The sequence below is a fragment of the Lethenteron reissneri genome, chromosome 50 (genome assembly GCF_015708825.2).
Source record: "Lethenteron reissneri isolate LAM-NWPU_2019-01 chromosome 50, ASM1570882v1, whole genome shotgun sequence".
NCBI lineage: Eukaryota > Metazoa > Chordata > Hyperoartia > Petromyzontiformes > Petromyzontidae > Lethenteron > Lethenteron reissneri.
Window position 1 is genome coordinate 10,568,833 of NC_083828.1, and position 27,858 is coordinate 10,596,690.

Genomic DNA, 27,858 nt, shown 5'->3' on the forward strand with positions numbered 1-27,858 from the left:
CTCTCAAGGGAGGTATTCCCAATCTGACTCGCCTACTCCCCACCTATACCACGACCCTCCTCGCAAGGAGGCTACCTGACCTGGCCCAGCCAAGGCACAGGTCTCGACCACCAGCCACACGAATCCAGCCCTCACAAGGACATCGGCTCCGAGGCTCTGGGTCGCACCACTGGCTTGCTCTGCCCGGTGCTTAGAAGGGCAGCGGGTCAGAGGAGTCCCAGGATCTAGCGAGCTGGACTTCGGTCTTCAGCTGGTTCTTCGTCTTCGGCTTGTTCGAACTCCCCTCTCTCTCTCAGGGTCTCGCCTTTTATACAATTCCCCACCGAGGGGCGGGGTTCTGTGGGATCACACACCCCCCACAGCCCCCTCCCCCGGGAGGGGCCCCGGCTCGGGATATCACAACCGCCCCGCACCGGTAAGTAATGGGAGTTAGCGGAGCTGGTGTGCGCGCGTTTCAATACCACATCTTTAAATGCCGACGCAGCACACGAGGGGGTGGATGGCCAGCACCACGCCGCCTCTCTCTCCCCAGCGGCGATGTTTAGACACCGCACCAGGCACTCGTTTGACGCCGAGTAGACCTCGGCGTGGCCCCGACTGGCTCAGGTAATTATCGTGATTGGTGGCAGTGAGCGGGAAATCGCAACATGCAAACATGTTTTGCGTGCCTGGATATTTTTTTGCAATTTGCACGTCCTGCTGCGTTCGTTTCTGACCCTTATGCAATATCAAGGGACCTTTGATACTGGCAAAAATGTATCCCATGATAGAGCTACTCACCCCGAGCTAGACATGATCTCATACGTTCATTGTCCTTGTGCTGTTCGCCTTTGGGCGATCTCTGGTCTGACACCGGTGAGACGAGGCCACCAAGAAGGCTGCTGTGGTGGAGGGCAATCAGTCAAGGTGGAGGGCAATCGGTCAAGTAAAATATCTAAACGCGCGACGTCGATTCTAAATGTGGAGGGAAAAAGCGGAGGACCCGGAGAAAAATCCACGCGACCACGAGGAGAGAGACATGCAAACTCCAAATATACAGCAGCAGGCGTCAGGGTCGGGATCGAATCCACGACCTCCTGTATACCAGGTGAGGTAGTTGACATCTCCTAGCCACCGCAGCACCCAGCTTTAATATGCCAACAGCGCTGTTGAAATTTTGGTTTTGCATTACCGGTAACCGCATTGTAAAAATGTCTAGCGACACAATCACCACAGTTTAACCCTTTTATCGGATAAACGCAGGTGCTATGGGGAGCGGTAGCGTAACGATTAGCGCACCGCACTATGAACCCGGCGACCCGAGTTCGATTCCCGCTCACGGCCACCAACCCCGGTGACGATTATCTGACCAATGCATATATAATTATGAAAGCATGTTTGTTTGCATGTAGACCACAAGTACTGTGTGGTTATTGCAGACTGGATTCCTTGCAAAAGGTTTCTATTTGGTGTTTGCACACCTTAACACCTCATATTCTTATTTTTCATACATTATGTAATAGTTTGTTGAAATCCCGTGCCAAAGTAATTCTCTGGACAATCGCACGGCATCGTTGTATGGACTGTACATGATTTATTTATCAGTTGGAAAATTAAAATCTCCGTGGGCGAGAAAATTAAACTTTGGGTGGGAGAGAAGCGAGGGTTGTACCATCGGACACTCCACCCCCACAACTCCCAATTGGTGATAGGGCAGTTGTGGAGAAAGTGGAGAGTTTCCCATACCTGGGCAGTGTGCTCATGACAGCAGAGGTCTCACTCCGAATCAGTCGAGTGGCATGATCTTTTCATCGGTTGCATAACGCTGTGTGCAAGCTACCTGGTCTGTCGCTCCGCACGAAGCTTCAGATCTTCTCGGCCACGGTCATTCCCTCCCTTCTCTACGCTTGCGAAACGTGGACCCCCCTCAAGGAACATCTTCGCCGGTTACAAATATTTAGGCTGGCCTGCCTACAATCCATCCTGGATTTAACCAGGCTGGATTGTGTGAGCTCATAAATCCTTGAAAGATCTGGACAAAGTCCCATCGGAGAGCTCCTCTGGCAGGCAAGGCTGCGTTGGCTGGGACATGTAGCCTGCATGCCCAGCCACCGCATGCCTAAACAGCTTTTGTTCGGCCGGATCGAGGGGGCTAAACGGGCGCGGCACGGGCTAGAGAAGAGATGGAGTGATGTGGTGCAGGAGGACGTGGAGCTGAGTGGACTTGCCGATGACTGGTACCAGCGGTGTCAAGATCGGCCTCTGTGGAGGAGGCACGTGAAGGACGCTACTGGGCAGTTGGAGGCAGTCGCCCTCCAACAACAACGGAGGGCGGAGGAGCGACGCTCACAACAACGAGCGGAGCACCGGGTGGCTAAAGCACAGCAAGTTGGTACAGTAGGGGGCACAGGTGGTGCATCAGCCAGTCATCTCAGTCAGTCGACCCGTGGCACCTGGGTCTGCCCCGTGACCTCCTGCCAGCGGGCATTCGACACTTCACGTGGCCTCAACATGCACATAGCCTGGCACAAGTGTCGTGGTGATGTCGCCACCACTTAGTGGCGAATGGCGGTTGTTGTTGTGTGTGGTCTGTGTGAGTGGTCTGTGCGAGTGGTCTGTGTGTGAGTGGTCTGTGTGTGTGTATGGTCTGTGAGTGTGTGGTCTGTGTGTGTGTATGGTCTGTGTGTGTGGTCTGTGTGTGAGTGGTCTGTGTGTGTGTATGGTCTGTGAGTGTGTATGGTCTAGTGAGTGTGTGGTCTGTGTGTGTGTATGGTCTGTGTGTGTGGTCTGTGTGTGAGTGGTCTGTGTGTGTGTATGGTCTGTGTGTATGGTCTGTGAGTGTGTGGTCTGTGTGTGTGTATGGTCTGTGAGTGTGTATGGTCTGTGAGTGTGTGGTCTGTGTGTGTGTATTGGTCTGTGTGTGTGGTCTGTGTGCGAGTGGTCTGTGTGTGTGTATGGTCTGTGTGTGAGTGGTCTGTGTGTGTGTGGTCTGTGTGTGTGTATGGTCTGTGAGTGTGTGGTCTGTGTGTGTGTATGGTCTGTGTGTGTGGTCTGTGTGTGAGTGGTCTGTGTGTGTGTATGGTCTGTGTGAGTGTATGGTCTGTGTGTGTATGGTCTGTGTGAGTGGTCTGTGAGTGTGTGGTCTGTGTGAGTGTGGTCTGTGTGAGTGGTCTGTGTGTGTGTATGGTCTGTGTGTGAGTGGTCTGTGTGTGTGTGTATGGTCTGTGTGTGAGTGGTCTGTGTGTATATGGTCTGTGTGTGAGTGGTCTGTGTGAGTGGTCTGTGTGTAAGTGGTCTGTGTGTAAGTGGTCTGTGTGTGTGTGTATGGTCTGTGTGTGAGTGGTCTGTGTGTGTGTGTATGATCTGTGTGTGTGTATGGTCTGTGTGTGAGTGGTCTGTGTGAGTGATCTGTGTGTAAGTGGTCTGTGTGTAAGTGGTCTGTGTGTGTGTATGGTCTGTGTGTGAGTGGTCTGTGTGTGTGTGTGTATGGTCTGTGTGTGAGTGGTCTGTGTGTGTGTGTATGGTCTGTGTGTGTATGGTCTGTGTGTGTGTATGGTCTGTGTGTGAGTGGTCTGTGTGAGTGGTCTGTGTGTAAGTGGTCTGTGTGTAAGTGGTCTGTGTGTGTATGGTCTGTGTGAGTGGTCTGTGTGTGTGTATGGTCTGTGTGAGTGGTCTGTGTGTGTAAGTGGTCTGTGTGTAAGTGGTCTGTGTGTGTAAGTGGTCTGTGTGTAAGTGGTCTGTGTGTAAGTGCTCCGTGCGAGTGGTCTGTGTGTAAGTGGTCTGTGTGTGAGTGGTGTGTGTGTAAGTGGTGTGTGTGTGTGAGTGATGTGTGTGTGTGTGGTCTGTGTGTGTGTATGGTCTGTGTGTGATTGCTCTGTGTGTGTGTGCTGCGCGTGATGTCACCGCGCAGGTCGAATCAGCCACTGCTGCCCCGCTCTCTCTCTCTCTCTCTGACGTCGATTCGGTCTGCACCCGGCGTGCTGCTCGGCACGACGTCCGACGTTTCGCTCCAGCGCCGGGGGGTTTCTTTCAAGAACCCAATTCTAGTTTGAATCAACGGTTCCTGATGAAGCTCCCGGCACGTGACGCAAAACGTCGGACGTCCTGCCCGACCGTACGAACACGAAGCGGAAAAGTGCATATTTAAAATTATCTTCTCTTTAATTGATTTACGGCTGCCCTTTTGGCGCAGGCTGCCATGGCAAGAGTGGCAGCTGTCTCCGTCTGGCGAGGCCATCGGCGGAGGTGTTGTTCGACGGTTACCACACGATACAACCACGAACGCACACCGATGTCGCGGACGTACTAGCACCCGCCACAGGAATTTGGGATTTCCACCACTTTCTCTGGAGGGTGAGGTCACATGCTAACTTGAAAGGAGAAACCACTTTGATCAAGAGTCACAGAGGTGTCAAGTGTAACACAACTATAAATAATATTTGGTCCTTTAATATATTTGTTGCCGAAGGCCTAGCCGGCACGTCACCAGGTGTGTACGTACGTTGAACTTCTTCATGCTGATCGGAATCAAGCGGTTCTAAAGACATGGCTGTTACAATCTTGATGATTTCAAAGTGCAAAGCTCCCAGTGGTTTCCTAATATCGGATTGAAGAGCGTTCCAGACGGCCGCAGAACCGCATCTGAGAGCGCACGCAATGCGGTGCGCGTTGATGGGTTGGCGGGATACAGGGCGGCGTTGTTTGACCGTACTTCGCCACCCTGGTCAGCAGTACGGGTTGGTGAAGGGCGGGTGAAGGGCGGGTGAAGGGCAGGTGAAGGGCGGGTGAAGGGCGGGTGAAGGGTTGGTGAAGGGTGGGTGAAGGGCGGGTGGAGGGCGGGTGAAGGGCGGGTGAAGGGCAGGTGAAGGGTGGGTGAAGTACGCCAGGACCGAGGTTCACATATCACTCGCCGCCGATGTCAGCCGCGTCCGGAAATCAAATTCGGGTCGCCACGTTCCAAGTGCAGTGTTTCTCACCGCTGCACCCTTTGATTGGAAAGGGACTGGAGGCGGGCGGTGCAGGGCGGGGCAGGGCGGTTGCGTGCAGCAGCAGTGGCCATGCAAATCAACCAGGGAGGGGGGGGGGGCCTTGGGCGACGACGAGAGGCCACCGTGCCACGCGTTTTGTCAGCTCCCGAGTTGCAGCTCCACGTGACTCAAAATCTCCTGCAGCTGAGTGTCCAGGTCGCCGTCCGGTGCGTCGTTCCGGATGTTCCAGTCCCACTGCACTCCGGAATCCAGGCCGCACTCCGACTCCATGTCGTCGATCCCTGCACGGACAAAAGGCAGCTTGTGTCCTTAGCATCGATTGCAATTCAATTGAATCCATCAGATTCAGTCGAAATTGAAAACTCATTTCCAAATTGAAAACTCGTTTCTTCAGAACCGCTTCTTGCGTTGCGTTTGTTTGCCTTCCCCCGCACCACCGATTAGGACGGTTGGCTACGTACGGTGTGAAAGAAGTTCAACAAACATACGTACATCACACCTGTTTAAGAAGTCGGGGGTCAGGTGACACGGTTATTCTGACTTCCTGCATTTTATTCTAACTGCCTGGATTTGCATGTACAGGGCATTGCTTAGAATCCGCAGCAATTCAGAGCGGCTGATATCACATTTCATCTCGATCGTGTCAATGCCCTGCTGCAATCTTGCCAAGGGAACCCCCGGCGGCAGCTGTCCCTTTGTGACTCAAGGTGTTCGCTGGAGCGGACCGCAAATGGGAATTTCAACACGTAGGCTTTCGCTATCCAACACACCGGTGTGCTGTACGAGCAACGAATTGGCACGTTCTGTTTACGTGACAAACCTTACTAGTTGGCTGTGTTGGGTGATGGTGGGTTTAACGACCCACTTATATATTTACGCGATCTAACCCCCAAAAAAAAACCAGTTTTATAAACGGGCATTTGTCTGCAAGTAAGGGGCGATGTGGCTTCGTGTTCATCAATAATATTTTACTTTCATTTCGTAATTCATTCTTGGGCGAGGCCACGCAACGATGTGGCCACATTTGTTCACGTCAAGACCCCTAAACGCGGCAACACAAATTCTACCGCCGCACCGCGTAAAATAAAAACGCGCGCCGGATATTTTGATCGCTTCAGCTCCCTGGCCGGCGCGGCTTGGAGAAGGAGGATCCCCCTCGCAAGCCGCATTCAGCAGCGGCTCGACAAGCGACGATTCACTTCCAACAGCGCCAAGCATCTCTCTGGGGCAAGGCCTCGCAAGTCAAGAGGAACGACCCGGGGAGTCCGATATTCGGCCACATCACTACGCGGCCTTCATGCGCGAATCAATTGCGAACCGTGATATTGCCCGCGAACATCGACTCCTCGCTCAGACTGTTTGACTCGGCTGGTGATCCAGTGTGGGCCGCAGCATTCGTGGGGAGCAGGAGCGCTTGGCACGCTGCGGCTCTGAACCCGGTGGCCCGAGTTCGATTGCCGCTCACGACTACCAACACCAATGACTCCAGGGACTCCCCTAGGTCGATGCAAACTGAAATGAGTACCTGGTGCTGTGTGTAAACATAACCGCCACTGGGGAGACAAAGGCGGGCGGGCCTAGTGCTGGCTACCCACTGCATCGTGTGCCGTGCCGGCGTTCATAGGTGCTACTCGCTAGCGGCTCTTGTTCCAAAAGACTGTTAAAGGCTATACGAGGGATCTTTGTCTTTGTTGTCGCTGCATTAAAAGTAAAGAATTAACTCGAACACGGACGGCGTAGCGCCAACCAATCTTTATGTTCAAGTCGTCGTTTTGTCAATCCTGCTACCCCCCCGCGGCAGTGGTCAGAGGGGATTGTTTGGCCATACTTCACCGGTCACTGCACATTGGTGAAGCGTGGGGAGGAGGTCACACACCTGGGGAGCATACAAGTACTGTACAGTAAAACGATGGCTGTTGCTATACCACCCTCTCGCTGCCCAGAGCTCGATAGCCTCAAGCACCTGTTATGCACGACGGGTCACTCATTCAAGCAATTCTATCCGGCCTCAACCCCCCGCGAGGCTTGCGAGATCTGACGGGACCAGGTCACAGGTGCGCGGAGTCCCGGGTCAGAAATCGCTCGCCGCCGATGTTTAGCCACGGTCAGGAATGGGACTCGGCTCGCCGGATCCATAGCGTGCCGTGTGCCAACCACCACTCCCCGCCCGCGGCTTGATAACGATCGCTTGGTCGTGGATTTTTCCAGGCAGGTGGCCCGGCGACCCGAGTTCGATCCCCGACCGCGGCCGACATCGGCGGCTGCGAGTCCGTGAGATCGATTCCTGGACCAGAGGGAAGACCCAGCCAATCATCCCTCGCAATATTCGCCGCCCCCCCCCCCCAGCCGCAGGAATGTGGAATTTCCACCGCATGCCCAGGGGCTGTGCCTGAGAGGTCACAGTCAAATGCCTTAACTCTCATTCGAGTGGGAAGCGGATATTTTTCTTTTGAGTAATTATTGACTCCACGATGGTGAAAGCGGGGGCGAGTTTAATCGCGCGTGCGTAGGTCGGTGAGCTCCAGCACGAGGTTAATCTACTTTGTTGTTTCCACCGTGGCGCTTGGCAGAAGAAGTTGGCACAGTAGGGGGCACAGCTGGTGGTGCATCTGCCGGTCGTCTCAGTCAACCCATGGCACTTGCTGGGTCTGTCCCGTGACCTCCTCCTGCCAGAGAGCCTTTGACGCTTCACGTTGCGGCCTCAAAGATGCACCTGGCCTGGCACAGGCGCCGTGGCGACGTCACCGTGACTTAGTGGCGAATGGTGGACGTTGGTGGGCAAGCTGCGATGGTGCAGCGGTTAGCGCGCTGCGCATACGAATCCAGAGAAACAAAGTTCGATTCACGTTCATGAGCAACATCAGCTACTCCCGAACAGCACTCGGCCTCCGACAGTCCGTGAAGGTTATACAGGAACCTGTTATCTTTGCTGCTAGGCAACGGTGCTCCGGAGAAGGTTTTAAAGTTAAGCGAGGATCACGCTGACATTTTTTTTTCATCGTCTTGCACGCGCTCTTTATCTTTGACAATAAGAACGCGGATTTGTTGATATTTTTTGCGGTGGCGGCGTTGCTGTTTAGGGTATTTTTATGGGAACCAAGATAGCTTTGCCTGATACCCCCACCCCACCCCACACGTGCCAAACAGACCTTTGTCTTTCCGGTTATAAATACAGTTTGACGTTCCCGTCGCAAATGCCTTCTTTTCTTATTATTTGTTTTCTTTCCTTTTTCTTTATTTCTTATTTTTGTTCTCTTATATTTTTTCTTTTTTTCTTCTATACTCTTTGGGTCTTTCCGTAAAGTCACGTAGGTACAAAATAAATTAAATCACGACGTTTCGGGCGCAACACAAGTGCCCGTCATCAGGTGGAAACAACCACAGCAATAAACAATTGCTGAAGTGGGCAAAAGGAGAACTCAGCCAAAATGAATCCTTTGCCAACATTTTTTTCTTTTATTAATATTCTTTTTCTTTAGTCTTTCCTTATTTTTTCTGTCTTTTTAATCTTTCTTCTTTTAGTTTTCCTTTTTCTTTATTTTTTATTTTTGTTTTCTTCCATTTTCTTTATTTCTTCTTTTAGTTTTCTTTACATTTTTTTCTTTTTCTTTTCCTTTCCCCCCCCCACTCACTCAGCCAAAATGAATCCTTTGCCAACATTTTTTGTTCGAATCGTACGACGATTAGATTTGAGATTGCATCGATTTCAGCAGCAGCAGCAGCGGGGAAGCTTGGCCTGGGGAGCCGCTCGACTCGGTTATTTCGTGGGCGACCGGCGACGGCTCGGATGTTGCACCGTACAGATATTCGTTACGAGATACACTTTAAAAAAATGTATGCGGCTTGTTTTATATGGGAGAGTCTCCAGACACATTTTCAGGAGAGGTCCCTGCCAAACTTGTTTTCGCAGGAGGGGAGAGGTGAGAGGGAGGGGGAAGCGATGCTGCTGCTGCTGTGTGACCCCCTGACAGAGGAATTTTTCAGGGAATTCTTCAGCACTGGGGATGTTTTGGGTGAGATCACTTTCATTGTATGGAGGTGGGTGGGTGGGAGGGGGGTTCAGCCATGAGAGGACACCGGGGGAAATCGGGAGGAAATGCACGCAGAACATGGGCAGAGAGTGGAGAGCGGAGAGCGCGTACAGAACCCACGCAAGACAAAGGCTCCCCCCTCCCCCCCTCTCCCCCTCTCCCCCCCCAGGCCAGGAATCGAACCCTGGACCCTTCTTGTGCCGCGCGGCACAAATTGTTTACCTCCGTGCTGCCACAAACCCCGCTGACCGTTAAAAGTGATTCTTTGCCAATGCCGCGACTTACCGAGCGATTGCCCGCGGTTGGAGCATGCAACCACTTCATTTGTAATGGTTAATATCCAGTAGACATCTGATTGGTGATGACACCTATTTAAGAAGGCGGGTCAGGTGACACGGATAGTTTGACGTCCTGGATTTTCCTCGGGGCTTCCTGCATCTTGTACTAACGATGCCCTGGTGGCGTTGTAAACAAAAGCTCGTGAATATAATTGAGCTGAATATGGTTGTGAGAACTGCCCTTCAAACTTTCCCGTGAGCGAGTGGGTGCGTCAGCGAGTGGGAGTAACTGGGCGAGTGAGTGGGTGAGTGGATTAGTGAGTTTGTGTGTGAGTGTCTGGGTCAGTCAGTAGGTGTGTGAGTGAGTGGGTGCATCAGTGAGTGGGAGTGTGAGTGAGTGGGTGAGTGGATTAGTGAGTTTGTGTGTGAGTGTCTGGGTCAATCAGTAGGTGTGTGAGTGAGTGTGTGGTATTACAGTGGTTAGCACGCTGTTCCACTAACCTGAGTTCAATTCCCACGCACAACCAATAAAGTGGAGAATATCTGAGCCAGTTCTGGACCTCCCCCCTAAACATGGCCACCCACTCCCTCGTTGCTGTGCCAGCACTCCATAGGTGATACTCGCTAACAGCACTTGCCCCAACAGTCTGGTAAGGCTATACGGGGATCTTTGTCTTTGTGTGAGTGTGTGGGTTGGTTGGTGAGTAAGCGAGTGGGTGGGTGAGTTAGCGAGCAGAAACATAAAAAACCTGCCGCGTCGTTCAAGGCCTGTGCCCGTGACGTGGGCGACTTGGGGCCGATTCCCGTGTGGCCCCCAAGCTGTGAACTCACTGCCACCTCGGGTCCCCAAGCCGCGACTCTCGGCTCATTCTAACCCCCCCCACCCGCCTTAACACCGATGTCTTTTCATTTGCTCACTATGGTTTAGCTTCACCTTTGGGGTGTTTATACCATGTGGCAAGGTGTTCCTATCACAAGCCTGCACGCTTAGAGTAGGAGTTTACTGGGTTTCATTTCCTTGTTATAATTGTATTTTTTTTTGCATCAACAGCACTTTGCGATCTCCGGATGAAAGGTGCTTTAGGAGTAAATGACTATTCATCTGTTTGGCTGTGTCGGGTGGTGGAGGGTTTTATGATACAGATTTGGCCAAAGCATTACGTGGCCTAACCTAAGCATTACGGAGTGCCATGGTGGCGAGATGTTAACTACCTCGCCTGGTATACAGGAGGTCGTGGGCTCGATCCCGACCCCGACGCCTGCTGCTGCTGCTGTATATTTGTAATTTGCGTGTCTCTCTCCCTGTGCTCGCGCAGATTTTCTCCGGCTCCTCCAGTTTTCCCTCCACATTTAGAATCAACATCACGCTTTTTAGAGTATTTGGTTGCAATACATTTGCACACGACGAGCCACTTCGCTGAGCTAACATCCGTGGCCAGGTCGCTTCTGAAAAACAGCTACATAGCTCAGTGGGCCTCCTTACTTGGTAAAAAAAAAAAATAGCTTAGTTTATAAAACAATTATGCTTTTAAAACTAAATGTATTTACATATTACGATAGTTAGACGTCAATTATCTCCGGGGGCGGCAGTTGAACCAATCGTGCGAGTCTCTATCGGGGCTCTCCGCGTGGGCGACACGCGTCACGGCAAGCGGCGGCAGCGGCCCGCCGGTGGCGAAGAACAACGGAGCGGCAGCCGAGCAGCGGCGGACCGAGCGTGGGAAACACTCGCAAACCCCGGCCTGCTCCTCCACAGCGGCGCACACACAGGTGGCGGGGGAACAGAAGTGAGCAGCAGGATGCGACGGTGGTGGTGGTGATGTCATTGTAAGTGCTGTTAGCGAGTAGCACCTATGAAGGCCAACAGGGCACATGAGGGGGTGGGTGGCCAGCACCACGCCAGGTCGCCTTTGTCTCCACAGTGGCGATGTTTTTGTTCACATCGCCACTAGGTACTAAATTGAGGCTGAGTCGACTTAGGGGAGACCCATGACCGGTTCAGATAATCGTCACTGGTGTCGGGTGGCCGTGAGCAGGAATCGAACTCGGGTCGCCGGGTTCGCAGCGCAGCGTGGCGCTAACCGCTGCACTGTCGCTATACGGTGGCATCTTTGTCTAAGGTGGGGGGGTAATGGTGATGCAGGCGATGGTGTCACCGCGGACGCGCCTGCCGTGAACACCCATCCTCGCTTCCGCCTCGTGCCGTCGGAGGCCGAGACCCGCACGGTGCGCGTCACCGCGCCGTGGTGGCGAGCGAACCAATCCACGTCCGATCGGCGTCGCGCGTCGCTGATTAACTGCAGGGCCGGGGGGAGGGGGAAGGGTGGAGCAGGGGAAAAGAAGGGTACAATGTGCATGTCAATAAAACACAGGCAAAGATAAAGCCCCGTGCAGCCCTTGTACGTATGCATGTTGAACGTCTGTCGCACCGTACGTAGCCAAACGTGCTAAGCGGAGGTGCGCGGGAAGGACAACCAACGAAACACAACAAGCAGCTCTAAGGAGATGAGTGTTCACGTCGGGGCAAGTGGTGTTAGCAAGCGCCGAGGGCGTGGTGTGGCCAGAGCCAGGCATCCCGGTACAAACACGGCCACGAAGACAAAGATCCCCCCCCCCCATAGCTTTCACGGACTGTTCAGGCAAGTGCTGTTAGCGAGCAGCACCTATGAAGGCCGGCACAACACACGAGGGGGTGGGTGGCCAGCACCACGCCCGGCCGCCTTTGTCCCCACACTGCTGACGTTTGCACACCGCACCGGGTACTCGTTTCAGGCTGAGTTCGACCTCCGGGGGAGGCCCCGGACCGGTTCAGAAAACCGTCACTGCTGCTGTTGGCTGCGAGCGGGAATCGAACTCGGGTCATCGGGTTCGTGACGCAGTGCGCTAACCGTTGCTCCACCTCTTTCCACACACACGCACACACGCACACACACGCACACGCACACACACGCACACACACACGCGCACACACACACACGCACACACACGCACACGCGCACACACACACACGCACACACACGCGCGCACACACAAGCGCATGGCATACACATGTATGGACGCGGACGGAGATGTTCAGTGGAGACTTTTCAGCAAGAGATGTTAGTGAGCACCTATAAAGAGGCATGAGGTGGTGTGGGGTGCGGTGGGGTGCAGTCAGCACCACGTCTGGCTACCCTTTGTGTGCCAACGTTTGTACAACCATATCAGGTACTCATTTAAGGCTGAGTCCACCTTGGGGAGGCCCAGTGGGGGAAGGGGGGGGGTGCAGCGCACTCACCACTCAGCCACCGATGATCTAACCCCTGTGCCGCTCTCTCTGTTCCACTGATGGACAATGAGAACTGACCCCGAGAGCGACTGTGGTTGCTAACCTCAAACCACAGTCCACGCACATAGAGACACACAGACTCACAGACTCACATAGACACCAATAGGCTCACATCGAGACACAGACTCACATAGACACCCATAGGCTCACGTCGAGACCCAGACTCACATAGGCTCACATCCAGACCCAGACTCACATAGACACCCATAGGCTCACGTAGATACACAGACTCACATAGGCTCACGTCCAGACCCAGACTCCCATAGACACCCATAGGCTCACGGAGAGATCCAGACTCACATAGACACCCATAGGCTCCCGAAGAAATACACAGACTCACACAGACACCCACAGTGGAAGAGACAGTGGCCCAGTGGTGAGACCGTCGGTGGCTAAGTGGTGAATGCACCGCACTGTGAACTTCATTCTCAGCGGCGTACATCTACACGCACCTCCGATTAGCACGGCTACGTGCGGTGCTCAAGTTCAACATACACACGCACATGCCAAGCGTGTTCGGCACCAACCCAACTTTCCACCGGAATCATCGGTGGCCGGATCCTGACTCACGGAACGGTGGGGGAATGGGGGGGGGGGGCAACCGATTCTGAAAATGCGCACCGGGGTTTACTGCCGACCCCGTCGTTCGACAACCCCAAGAGGGGGCCCCCCCCATCGCTGGTCGCGGCAGCAGCTACCTCCTCCTGCAGCAGACTTCCCAGCAGCAGCTGAGCGCGCACACGTCATCACGTGACCCAGTTCCCAGTCCGTCCTAACGCTGGCGCAGGAAGGACCTCGCTTCGATAAATCAGCCATCAACTCTCACGCCAACCGCGCTTCCTTTCTGCGTAAATCCCCTCTCCCCCCCCCACCGACCACGTGCATGCACGTGCGTCTGTTAGCGCCACGTGCGTCTGTTAGCGCCGCGTGCGTCTGTTAGCGCCGTCTGCGTCTGTTAGCGCCACGAGCGTCAAAGCTCGACGTTTAAGGCTTATGCCGATGCACAAAGTCAGAGGAGTGGATCAGGGGCAGGTGGTGGTGGAGGAGGGGGGAGACGATGTGAAATGTAACATTCAAACGGTACAGAACAGGTGGAGAGAATGTAGAGACTCCACTCACTCACTGCAGAATAGGAGAAGATCATACAAACTCCACTCACTCTCACTCTGCAGAACAGGGGTGGATCATACAAACTCCACTCACTCTGTAGAACAGGAGGAGATCATACAAACTCCACTCACTCTGTAGAACAGGGGGAGATCATACAAACTCCACTCACTCTGTAGAACAAGGGGAGATCATACAAACTCCACTCACTCTCACTCTGCAGAACAGGGGTGGATCATACAAACTCCACTCACTCTGTAGAACAGGAGGAGATCATACAAACTCCACTCACTCTGTAGAACAGGGGGAGATCATACAAACTCCACTCACTCTGTAGAACAAGGGGAGATCATACAAACTCCACTCACTCTGTAGAACAGGGGGAGATCATACAAACTCCACTCACTCACTCTGTAGAACAGGGGTGGAATATACAAACTCCACTCACTCTCACTCTGTAGACCAGGGGGAGATCATACAAACTCCACTCACTCTGTAGAACAGGGGGAGATCATACAAACTCCACTCACTCTGTAGAACAGGGGGAGATCATACAAACTCCACTCACTCTGTAGAACAAGGGGAGATCATACAAACTCCACTCACTCTGTAGAACAGGGGGGGATCATACAAACTCCACTCACTCTCACTCTGTAGAACAAGAAGAGATCATACAAACTCCACTCACTCTGTAGAACAGGGGGAGATCATACAAACTCCACTCACTCACTCTGTAGAACAGGGATGGAATATACAAACTCCACTCACTCTGTAGAACAGGGGGAGATCATACAAACTCCACTCACTCTCACTCTGCAGAACAGGGATGGAATATACAAACTCCACTCACTCTGTAGAACAGGGGGAGATCATACAAACTCCACTCACTCTGTAGAACAGGGGGAGATCATACAAACTCCACTCGCTCTCACTCTGCAGAACAGGGGGAGATCATACAAACTCCACTCACTCTGTAGAACAGGGGGAGATCATACAAACTCCACTCACTCTCACTCTGCAGAACAGGGGGAGATCATACAAACTCCACTCACTCACTCTGTACAACAGGGGGAGATCATCCAAACTCCACTCACTCACTCTGTAGAACAGGAGGAGATCATACAAACTCCACTCACTCTCACTCTGCAGAACAGGGGGAGATCATACAAACTCCACTCACTCACTCTGTACAACAGGGGGAGATCATCCAAACTCCACTCACTCACTCTGTAGAACAGGAGGAGATCATACAAACTCCACTCACTCACTCTGTAGAACAGGAGGAGATCATACAAACTCCACTCACTCACTGCAGAACAGGGGGAGATCATACAAACTACACTCACTCTCACTCTGCAGAACAGGGGGAGATCATACAAACTCCACTCACTCACTCACTCTGTAGAACAGGCGGAGATCATACAAACTCCACTCACTCTGCAGAACAGGGGGAGATCATACAAACTCCACTCACTCTGCAGAACAGGGGGAGATCATACAAACTCCACTCACTCTCACTCTGCAGAACAGGGGGAGATCATACAAACTCCACTCACTCTACAGAACAGGGGGAGATCATACAAACTCCACTCACTCTGCAGAACAGGGGGAGATCATACAAACTCTACCCACTCTGTAGCACAGGGGGAGATCATACAAACTCCACTCACTCTACAGAACAGGGGGAGATCATACAAACTCCACTCACTCTGCAGAACAGGGGGAGATCATACAAACTCCACTCACTCTCACTCTGTATAATAGGGGGAGATCATACCAACTCCACTCACATTCACTCTGTAAAACAGGGGGAGATCATACAAACTCCACTCACTCTGCAGAACAGGGGGAGATCATACAAAGTCCACTCATAAAGAGTCGGGAATCGGACCCAGGCATTTCTTGGTGCGAGGCACGCCTCTTACTGCCACTTCTGCCAACATCCTGCCGCCCAGAACGTTTTCGAGTCCCGCCTCTGCCAAGGGGGCCAACCGCCACGACATCACAACACCGGAGACGACGAGACGGGAGCCAAAACAATGTTGGGAAATTGGGGACAAAACCAGAAACTCCAAGCACGAGCATCACCGCCACTACCCCCCACGGCCACGACTTTGCATCGTGGCCGTGGTGGGGGGGGGGGGGGGGGAGATATTACGGTAATCGCGTGAGGGGCCAGGAAATCTCGGCGTGTTTTTGTTTTGTTAACATTCTCAACGTGCTGGGCGGGGGTCGTGGTGGTGGAGGAATCTTGTTTCTTGTTGAACGAGAAAGCCCGAAGCTGTCCTGCAACTCGGGGAGTGGCAAAAGCGCCGGAGCCGTTGCAGGGAAAACGATTTCTCTCTAGCGGCGTGAGAACCAAAAGAACGACCCCTCGTTAGTCATCATCGTTGTTGTTGTAGTCGTTGCCAAACGCAATAACGGTTTTTTTGTTGTTGGGTTAGATCGCGTAAATATGAATGTGCCGTTAACCCGCCAGCCATCAACGCCTCCGATAAGCACGTTTGGCTATAACGGTGCGAAAGAAGTTCCACATACATACGTACTTTAGCAAGGTTGGCTAAGTTCCACATACATACGTACTTTAGCAAGGTTGGCTAAGTTCAACATACATACGTACTTTAGCAAGGTTGGCTAAGTTCCACATACATACGTACGCTAGCACGGTTGGCCACGTACGGTGAAAAACAAGTTCAACATACACACATGCCACCCGACAAAGCCAATTAGTAAGGTTTGTCACGTGAACACAACGCGCCAAATTGGTTACTCCTTCAGCACTAACCGGCTGCGTTGGAGAGTAAACCCACAACATTTACCGTATGAGTATTGTGACGTTTAGCTGCCCATGACAACCGGCTTCATCGGGCACAACCTTTAGGATTGATAACATTGGTCGCGGAAGCCTACTACGTGTTCAACTCACTATTATCGTTGCCGTTGTTATTGCTGTTGCTATATTACTGCTTGTCTACGCAGGGTACGCCCAGCCGAGTTTCGTGCATCTTCTAGTGGCAGGGTCTTGCCGAGGTTTTGCGGTGGGAGGCGATGATTGCTCCTGCTGCTTGTGCGTTAACACTTTACAGAGCGCCTCCGATGAAGAGCGCCTCCGATGAAGAGGCGGCGCTTAACATTACGAAAACAAAAACGGGACAAACAGAGAAGTGATTCAGATGGCAGGGGAGCGCAAGGAATGAGGAACAGGTGACCAAGATCGAGGGTGCCTAGGAGGGGGGGGGGGGGGGAGGGAAGGGGAGGACGCGGGAATGGGCAATGGAGATAAGGTGAGCTTTGATTTGCGGCGTAATATTCAACATTTGGCGAAGATTTAGAGCGAGATGCGGGCACACGAGGGCCCACTCTTTGACACCGCAGGATATTTGGCGTCCACATACCGTGTCAACCCATACGGTTTAACCCGTATTCTTGTACAACTTGTACAGGGAAATTGCGTTTTTCAGGTCCGTACGGCGTACAGCCGTTTCAAGACGGGGAAAAAAATGTCTATATGTTTGTGTTTCTCCCTTGTGATGGGACTTTGTAGGATGAACGTTGAGATTTATAAGGGCACGGGGTGACCAATAAGGTCTGAATTTGTCTGTAATAAGGAGACACTGCTAAGGGGTTGACAGGTTTGCGTCCACTGTGAATCGGATGGCGCGCAATAAATTTTCACGGTGAATATTCAGCAAAACCGCGGTGTTAGCCGGAGCGGCTGAACTGGGTGGGACGCGTGTGTGCAGGACAGGGGGCGGGGGGAGGGGCGATTGCCGTGACGGGTGTTGGAGCGGTCTCCAACGAGCCCGGACGCCAAGGGGAAGAGAAGGCCTAAGGCCAGATGGGCGGGATGAGACCGTCAGGGCAGAGCTTGGGAGGTGGCTGCGTGGCGACCGTGCATCAGCTGCGGGAACCGGCGGAAAGATGTGGCTGAAAGCCGTCGGTAGCGAGGAGGTGCCGTGTTGGCAATGGCCATGGCGGTAGTGGTGTTCGCGGTGGTCGTGGCGGCGGTGTTGGTGGCGGTGTTGGCGGTGGTGTTGGTGGCGGTGGTCGTGGCGGCGGTGTTGGCAATGGCCATGGTGTTGATGGCGGTGTTGGTGACGGTGTTGGTGGCGGTGTTGGTGACGGTGTTGGTGGCGGTGTTGGTGGCGGTGTTGTGGTGTTCGCGGTGGTGGCGGTGGTCGTCGCGGCGGTGTTTGCGGCGGCACCGGCGGGCCGGGTTCCTCACCCACACGGGGCACCGCGCCCCGTCGCTTTGCGTCGCCAGTCGACAGAAGAAGCCGGGGTCGGCGGACCGACGAGCCTCGCCCCAGCGGATCATGTCCCCCCGGTAGCGCTCCTTGTAGTCGCTCGCGTCCAGCAGCTTGTCCAGCTCCAGCTGGTGCTCCTGCCGCAAACAGCGCCGCCCGTCCTTCCATCGGCTCCGTCCACCCACGCTCATCGGGGTTTCTCCCGCGCACGGCAGGGTAATGCGGCCCGTTCGGTTAGATTCGTAAAATAAATAAATAACAAAATAACGAATCGTGACACGGGGTGGGATAACGCGGCGTTAGCACAGACTGGGAACTGGGTCGCGTGGTGCAGACAATCGTTGAGGTATAAATCGATGCGGTCATTTGACACCGAGATGAAGCCGGTTGTAATTACTGGCGAAACATCGTACTCAGAATGTAAATGTTGAGAGTGACGAATTGGCCACGTTCTGTTTACGTGACAAACCTTGCTAAATCGGGTGGTGGCGGGTTTAACGACACATTTATAAATTTACGCGATTTAATCCCAAAAACCTCTATTATGAACTCCGAGTAGCTTCTCACAGCCGATGTCATGATTCACAATTGGTTTTTGGGTTAGGCCACGTAACGATCTGGACCAAATGTATGTCGCAAAGACCCCCACTCCCCCCCGCCACTGACCCGCCACAGCCAAATAAAGTTGTCGCTTGGTGCAGAAACGCGCCGAATGTTAACGTTTCAGCTCGCTCAACGGCGACTTGAAGAGCAATGCTCACAACCACATTGAGCAGCAGGTCGACACTCGGGACAAGATAGACGAAGTCGGAACAACCGTGTCAGCTGACGCGGCTTCTTAAGTAGACAACCATCAATGCGGTCAGCGCCGGCTTTACTGGTGGAAGGGCGACCACCAGAGAGAGCTCTCGACAGCCACTCTAGTGGGTATTTGGCCTACTCTTCCACGCTGGCTGGTATGTCTTGGCAGCGGTCAGAGGGGCCCACACTTCACCGCCACCGCAAGCGACCTGCTGATCGACTTTGGTGCTAAACTCAATTCTCCTGCTCGCTAGACAGAGGGGCGGTGGAGTGGGGCGATGTGGAGAAGCAAGAAGATGGCTCCTATTGTTTCAACTGCCACACGGGGAGACGGAATCGAACCGGAGACCTCTGGATCGCAAGCTCAGTACTTGCGAGCACTACAACCGCTGTGGCAGTTAAACTAAAAACTACACTGTTTTTATTTTACTCAGTAAGGTCCAAGGAACTATAGCTCTTTTTCAGAAGCGACCTGGTCACCAGCGGTAGCTCAACGAAGTGACTTAACATGTCGAAATTTAGAGCTGCCAAATGCTCTAAACGCGTGATGTAGATTCGACATGTGGAGGGGAAATGCAGTGCCAGGAGAAACATCCACATGACTACGGGGAGAACACGCAAACTCCAAATTTACAGAAAGTGTCAGGGTGGGGATCGAAACCCACGACCTCCTGTACACCAGGCGAGGTAGTTAACATCTCCTAGCCACCGTTCTACGGTATCCCTTGAAAACAGTAGCGCAAAAATATACTTCACAGGCCTTTTGTCAATCCGCTGCAGGATGAAGGCGTTGGTGCCATGGGAGAGAACTCACTTTGGCTGCGGCTTCTCTCGACATTCGCCCCCCCCCCTCCTTTCCCCCCCCCACTTGATCGAGCAATGAGAGCCAGCGCCCTCGAGTGAACTCACCTTGGCGAACTGGCTCTTCAGCGGTCCAGACAGTCGCAGGATCGCACACACGTCTTCTCCCAGCCTGCAACGAGAACAAGAAACGCAACGCGGCGCTTACGGTTTGGTGAACAGCCGAGACAAAGATTCCCCAGCAGGGCCAGATAACTACAAAACCTTGCTTTATCTTGGCAAGTAAGGCGCCACTGAGCTGTATAGCTCTTTTTCAGACGCGACCTGGCTATCACAAATGATAGCTCAACAAAGTGGCTTATCATTTAGAGCGTCCAAATACTCTAAACGCGGGATGTCGATTCTAAATGTGGAGGGAAAAACTGGAGGACTCGGAAACAAATACATGGAGAGAGAGAGAGAAACCAACTCTAAATATACAGGCAGCAGGCATCAGGGTGAGGATCGAACCCACGACCTCCTGCATACCAGGCGAGGTAGTTAACATCTCCTAGCCACCGTGATGATGATGAGAGAGACGCAAACTCCAAATATACAGCAGGCGACAGGGTTGGGATCGGACCCACGACCTCCTGCATACCAGGCGAGGTAGTCAACATCTAGCCACCGTGATGATGATGATAAGAGAGACGCAAACTACAAATATACAGCAGCAGGCGTCAGGGTGAGGATCGAACCCACGCCCTCCTGCATACCAGGCGAGGGAGTCAACATCTCCTAGCCACCGCGCCACATCAAGGATGGCACAGCGGCGACACTCGCGACTCGTTTCGAATTCTGACTCGGGAGCCTTTCCGTGTGGAGCTCGTGCGTTCTCTCAATTGGACGTCCTCTGGTTTTGATCGTGTGGGCAATGTCGACGGGCCCTCATGCTAACTACAGCCGTGCACCCTCCACCACCCGACATGGCGAGATTAAATCGAGACGTCGCGTCGCGGGCGAACGCGCCCATGGATTTTGTTTTTCAGCAAAAAACCGGTTACGTAGGAAAAGCCCACGCTCAAGTTTGCCAACATGGGACCTTACTTGCCAGTAAAGTATAAGAAAAGGTTTTTACCTTGTATTTGTTTGAATGTGTGGTTAATGCAGACATGATTCCTTGTAAAATGTTTCTGTTTGGGGTTTGAACATCTTGACACTTGTTTTGCCAGGAAGGGGTAAAACCAGTTCTTATAAATGTTTGGCAATTAACAAAATTTCCCTGCTGGCTTTGTCTGGCGGTGGATGGTTATGGGCTTGATTGACGTGACACCTACGTGCTCAAACCCAGAATAACTCGGCACATGCGCCCGCGTGAGCGTGCGAGCATGTGTACGGTGCTGGCCACTCAACTCCTCGTGTGCTGCAGCGGTCTTCATAGGTGCTCGCTAACAGCTTTTGCCCCAACAGTCTGTTCAGGCTAGACGGGGGATCTTTGTATTTGTGGCCTTAAAATAAGAAAAGAATATATCACCGGCAACTTTTCAGGCAATAGCCTTCTTCATAAGCACGTACCTTTACCTGGCATGTGTTATTTGTGTGTCGCCTTAAAGGGGAAAAAAAATAGGTGACGTTTTGGGCAAAGGCCCTTCTTCATGGTATATAGAGAGGCTGCCAGTAGACAGAGAGACAGAGTGGATAGGTAAGGGCTGCAGAGTGCCACTTGTTTGCACTGTGGGGCGTGATGAGAATGCAATTATTTTTTTCTGTGAACGGAGAATCAAAGTTTAACACGTTGCAGGCTTTCGCGACCAATATTATTCACAAATGTTTTTGGATTAGATTGCATACGTATAAATGCGTCCTAACCCTCCACCACCCGACACAGCCAATGGTAAGGGATTTGTCACGTAAACAAAACGCCAAATAGTTACTAGTATAGTGTATTGTATAGAGTAGTGTGTAGTCGTGTATAGTGTAGTTACTACTTCAGCACACCAGTGTATTGGAGAGTAAATCCACAACATTTACAATTTGAGTAGTACGAAGTTTCCCTGGTAATCACATCCAGCATCATCGGGCGATTTGCCAGAATCGCAGGAAGAGAGGCACTGGCAGGAACAAGACGACAAGGCAAACGCAACCTCTTCGTTTAAGGCCACGCGGTGTTGTCATTGACGAATGTATTGAGTTTTGTTGTTGTTGTTGCTGCTGCTGTTGTTGTCGATTGCGCACCACTGACAAGGCAGCAGGAGCAGCACCATCATCATCATCACCAGATACATAGTTTAACCTGAAGGACACGGATTACAGATTTTAGAATGTTAAAATGGTCAAATGTGTGGCTCACATTTCACCTTCTTATGAAATGCGGCAGGCCGCAAGATTTTTTCCATCGGCATTTTTCTCAATAAAGTTGCGTTGGCTCAAATGTCTTTCCAATCGTTACCATCGGACGCATTTTTTTGCAACGGCAATCACTTACACACAAACTACCGTGGCCTCCCACGCCACCTGCACAGTTGTTTTCTATTCTACAGTCGGTTTCGGGGGAACGATTTGCATTTTGGAAAACCAGGGTTACTTTTACGCTTCCGAGCGGATGTCTGCCAAGGAGATGGCGAGATTAGTTCGCGTGCAGATGTTGTTGCATCAAAGGATCGCGAGAGGTGGCGGCAACTACGGGAGGCCTTCATGCAGCAGTGGATTGACCCATTTCTGTCCAGTGCTCGCCGAGCTGCATTGGCTTCCGGTTGCCGAACGAACACGTTATGATGAGGTCGCACTCGTTACACACAAAGTGCTCGCCACAAATGAACCACGGTACCTTGATGATCCCGTCAAGGAGCATAAACCAGCAGGTGAACTCCGATGATCTTCGCAGCAGCTTTTGGCTAGCCATCAAACAAGGACTGTTACCGGCCGTCTGGAACGCTCTTCTTTTTCATATTAGGAAGCCACTGGAGCAACGCACTTTTAAATAATCTCGATTGAAAGCTCATTTCTTTAGAACTGCTTTTTGCGTTTCATTTGTCCTTTCCCCCCGCACCTCCGATTAGCACGGTTGGCTACATACGGTGCGAAAGAAGTTCAACATACACACATGCAATCCGGCCAATGATTTTAATCACCCTAATTTTTTACCTCTGCTACGATCCACCGCCACTCACGTACACGGGCAGCCCTCCTGTCAATGCACTGCAGGATTAGGGCCTCCCCATGCTGGGTCGTGCGAGCTATTCGACCACACTTCACCACGCTGGCAAAGACGTTGGGAGCACAGAAGCACGACATCAATGGATTTTGCCACGATGCCCTCTGCTTGCCCACAACAGTAGGCCGATGTCAAACTCAAACTGTAATGCACTTTGATTGCCCATTCAAGCACTGTGCAGGCTCTACTCGGCTTAGGTTGCGAGTTTTCATGAGATTGGGTGCATTCCGGATGATTTGCTTGTAGACAAATATATACTGCATAAGACACCCAATCAATTTGGGCAATTCCACCGATTCCAATCCACAAAATAAATCGTAACAGTGATATACGTACGTGTGTCTGTTTAACTTCTTTCGCACCATACGTAACCAACCGTGCTCATGGGAGGTGTGGGGAAGGACAAACAACTAAACACAAAACGCAGCTCAAAGCACAATGTGTTGGTCTTGGGCATTATTCTCCATACTTCACCACAACGGTTAGTGGGAGTTATTGAAGGTGGGGGGGGGGGATGGCAGGGGGAGCCCAGAACCAGAGCTCATCATGTGGTTACGCACCAAGTGACGTTAGCCGTGGGCAGGAACTAAGAACCCAGATCACCGGGTTGATAGTGCAGTGCATACCAATCAAAACTAGATTGTGAGATATCATTGTCTGAGACACATGTGGTTCACGTGTAATGCATATTTTCTATCGGCCGTTTCCCAGAGTGCTTTTCTATCGATTTCATGAGATACATTTTTATATGTGTAGTTTAATAACTCTGGCTGCTGACGGAAAAGTGGTACTGACAGCAGAGGGCAGGACACACGTCAGCAGAGAGAGTATATATGGGGGTGACAAGAACTCAAGAGACGCTCAGGAAGGGGTCCATTTGGAAGCCAGGGAACTTGCAAGTGGGTTCCAGGAAGGGGGCACGGCGAGAGTGGAGCGAGGCCACGCCGGGAGGGTAGAAGGGGGCCCACCCCGGGGCTGTTGCTGAAAGTGGATCCCCTCGTCATCCCCGTCACTAGCGTCTCAGCCATCCTAGACGCCGCTAGCTCGACAGCCTGCCAACTGGACTAGCTAGTGCCGTCGAATGAGACAGATGTGACTAGTGTGTAAGCACTTCGGGCGTTTGTAGTTCCCTGACGTGTGAAAATAAAGGTGCCTTAACGATCCCCGTCTCCGAAGTGTGTCACTACATATTTATATATTTCTAATTATTTAATAATACATATTTATATATTTCTAATGGTTTCATCAGATATATTTGGAGATATTTCTAATGATTACATTATATATTTCGAATTATTCCATCATATATATTTATATATTTCTAATTATTTCATCAGATATATTTATATATTTCTGATGATTTCATCAGATATATTTTTAGATATTTCTAATGATTACATTATATATTTCTGATGATTTCATCAGAAATATTTAGATATTTCTAATGATTTCATCAGATATATTTTTAGATATTTCTAATGATTACATTATATATTTCTAATTATTCCATCAGATATATTTTTAAATATTTCTAATGATCACATTATATATTTCTAATTATTTCATCAGATATATTTTTGGTGGCTGCGTTCATCCATTTACAACCCACGCCCTCCTCTCTCCCTCCAACCACAACTTCCACGTGGTGGTTTTTCAGATTCCACGGCACGGATGTCACTCGTCACTGATGTTGGCCGTGGTTTGGGTTGCACCAGGCTCCCAGCTCAGTGCACTAAGGACCAGCGTAATATATAAATGTAAAATTGATACGCGTCAACTTTTAATTACATACGCAACAATTACAATACAATAAAAAATTAGCAATCATTATAATTCACAATCATTTAAAATTGTGCCGAACGAATGATGCTGAAATTATAAAAACTACTACGAACTATTTTTTATTTTACTCGGTAAGGCCCACTGAGATATGTAGCTCTTTATCAGAAGCAACCTGGCCACAAATGAAGTGGCTGATCACGTGGACATTTTGTATCATCCAAACACTCGAAACGCATGTTAATTGTAAATGTGGAGGAAAAAAACGGAGGACTTGCAGAAAAATCCACGCTACCACGAGGAGAACATGCAAGCTCCATATATAGAGTCAGGGTCGGGATCGAACCCACGACCTCCTGTATACCAGGCGAGGTAGTTAACATCTCACAACCGACAGCGCCCTGTCAAATTATGACATTGCTTAGTGTTAGCGAGTTTGCAAATTTGGTGCAGGCGTTCGTGGTTGGAATCCAGCAGCCACCCTGGTTACGCCAGCTGGGCGGTGGTGGCTATGCATGCCTCTAATCCACCACTGTGCGGGCGACGAGGGTTGGTGGATTGCACAAATGTTTTGCTGAGGAGCCAGAAGAAGGCAGTACAGCAAGCGGACGTGTCTCCATCTGTTTTAATCTGTAGAGGAATGGAGTGTTGCTCCTTCCCTTCGCGCGCGTGTATTTTCTCTCGGGTGCTCCGGTTTTCTCCCATGTGTAGTCACTCATTAATTGGCGGAAAGCATCTTCGTATGTAGAGGATGGCAGGTAGTGAAGTCTCACACCGTCTGTCCGGCTGCTGCTGACTTCCCGCCGGTCTGTGCTGTCCTCCTTGCGCCCTTTTTAGTCATCCCTCTCTCTAGGAGAACGAGCGAATACCTTGGGTCAGAAAGTTCCTACTTTGTAGGGGGAGTCAACAGCGGCTGTTATGTGCAGTTTGCCCCCCCCCCCCCCCCCCACCATGGGAACGTGGAATTTCCACTGCCGGTCTTAAATAGGCCAGCTTTAATTAACCAGATAAATTAATGCATTCATTAATTACCAGAGCAACGTAGCCCGCTGGATGATGGTCTCCTGACGCTGCCATGGCCGTGAGGGTGGCCGAGCAGTCATCTGGCCATACTTCACCACGCCGGTGAAGCGTGGGGAGCAGCACAAACGTGGGGAGAGTATAAATACCATACCTTAGTAATAGGTTTTTACCCTTTCAACTGGTACAAAAACTGACACCTTTATACAAGGGATCATGTTTGCAATAACCACAACACAAGTGCCGGCCGACCTTATCACAGACCACACCAGAGCTTATTGGTCACCCCGTGCCCTTATACATCTCAACGTTCATCCTGCAAAGTCCCCTCACAAGGGAGAATCGGCTGTATGCCGTATGGACCTAAAAGCTCAATTTCCCTGTCCAATAATAAGGGCAAACCGTCTGGGTTGACAGGCATGCCTCTGTATGAAGATGTTTTCAGACAATTCATGAGTGACTGCATGTGGAAGGAAACCGGAGCACCCCGGACAAAATCCACGCGCGCAAACCGGCGCGGGGCAACGCTCGATTCCCGTACAGATGAAAACAGACGGGGACAAGTCCGCTTGCTTGTACTGCCTTCTGCTGGCGAGTCAGGGTATGGCTCCTCGACACAACATTTGTGCCATCCCGTGGCCCGCACAGCGGTGGATGAGAGGCGTGCATGGCCACCACCGCCCCGCTGGTGTCACCAGGGCGGCCGCTGGAACACAACCGTGAGCCTCTGCACCAAGTGGCGAACTCGCTAACGCCAAGGCAACGTCGTATGGACCTTAGAACTCGATTCCCCTGTACAAGTTTAAGTTCATTTCAAGTTCATTTATTAGGTATAGCCCTGTGAGCCATTCGGCTCTTGAATCGGGTGCAACCGCAACAAACAAAAACATGAACAAAAAACATCTTAAAGTGAATATGTGACTAAGTGCAAACAGAAAATCCAAGAAAAGTCAGCAAAATATTGCAGAAAAAAATCACCGTACACCAACGCTGTGTGGGTTGACGCGGTATGAAGCACCGTTACACACAGGGGCACGGGAAAGCGATGGTTGTTGCTGCCCTGCCCCTCTGCCGCCCATAGCTCTCTGGCCTATAGCAACAAAGCAATGTCATCCAGCCTCCAATCTCCTGCTTGGCTCGTGAGGAATCCGACGAGATTCGGGGTCGGAGGCACGCGTGGGGCTACCCGCGATGTTTGCATCTCCAACCGGGGGGGCTTGCGGGTTGCCTCCTGCAGGTTCACTTGACCATACTTGCCCGCGTTGTGTCGTAACCCTCCACCACCCGACACGGTCAGTTAGCAAGGGAAGTGTCACGTAAACAACGCGCCAATCACAGTAGTTACTACTCGTGCCCACCGGTGTGTTGGAGAGTAAATACACAACATTTACAATCTGAGTAGCACGAACAGTGAAGCCATCCGCCTGCTTCAGCTCTTAAATGGGGCAGCAGCAGCAGCAGGGTGACGTCACTGAACCCATCAGGAGCAGAGATCAGAGGCGGCGATTGTAATTAAATCATAGATTAGTAATCAGTTAATTAGCACGTGTTTCCTCTATGAGGAATTGTGTAAGGTGTACTCTTAGTTTTTTTCGGTAAAGTCACGTAGGTAAAAGTAAATAATACAAATATTATTTTATTATATTATTAATATTATTTATTTTTACCTACGTGACTTTACCGAAAAAACCTAAGCGTATGAATCCTTGCAGTCACGAAAGCTTCAAATCTAGATTGTGTAAGGTGCATTAACTTAATAAATGCGCTTCCAGGTGGAGGGGGGGTTACGACGCGTTCGCACCGAGGCGATCTCACCCAACAACAACAACCACAACCACCACCACCACAACCACCACCACCACCACCTCTATTACGAATGTTGTAACATTGGTGGCGAAAGGCCCTGGCTGCTGCTGGTGGTCAACGCAACACGAATGGTTTTAAACCATCTTTTTTACACGTTATGTTTCGTAGGCCGCGATCCATCCAACTGCTGGACGAGGCGGTGTATGTGGGGGGTGGAGAGCAAGCCACCACCAACAACAACCAACAACAAACACAGAACAACAACAACAACAACACAAGTCCGTCCACACGAAGCGATGTTGTTGAATGTTTGCTCGAGTCGTGGCCGGAGTCATCGCGAACCTTTCGCGCAGCAAGTCCGTCACGAAGTCCTTGCCCGACTTCCTCTTCCCGCTGAAGACGAGGACGCAGCGAGGCGGCGGCGATGATGATGATGATAAAGAAGATGATGATGATGAAGATGAACCGCCGTCCGATGCGGCCATGGCGGCTGCCGGGCG

General features: G+C 51.6%; 1 protein-coding gene across 2 annotated transcripts; it reads right to left on the reverse strand.

The window, feature by feature from the left end:
- Positions 1-4,119: 4,119 nt before the first annotated feature.
- On the reverse strand, positions 4,120-27,858 carry LOC133355222 (phosphomevalonate kinase-like). Of its 2 annotated transcripts, XM_061572593.1 has the most exons (6): positions 27,701-27,837; positions 25,565-25,644; positions 19,669-19,732; positions 17,937-18,095; positions 11,444-11,573; positions 4,120-5,248 (listed from the first exon to the last, which is right to left on the reverse strand). In XM_061572593.1, exons 2-6 carry the CDS (start codon positions 25,633-25,635, stop codon positions 5,106-5,108), a joined length of 567 nt encoding a protein of 188 aa, XP_061428577.1. In that variant the 5' UTR covers positions 25,636-25,644; positions 27,701-27,837; the 3' UTR covers positions 4,120-5,105. The 2 variants fall into 2 exon arrangements, with proteins under 2 accessions (XP_061428577.1, XP_061428576.1); XM_061572592.1 differs by lacking the exon at positions 25,565-25,644 and having other exon boundaries at positions 27,701-27,858.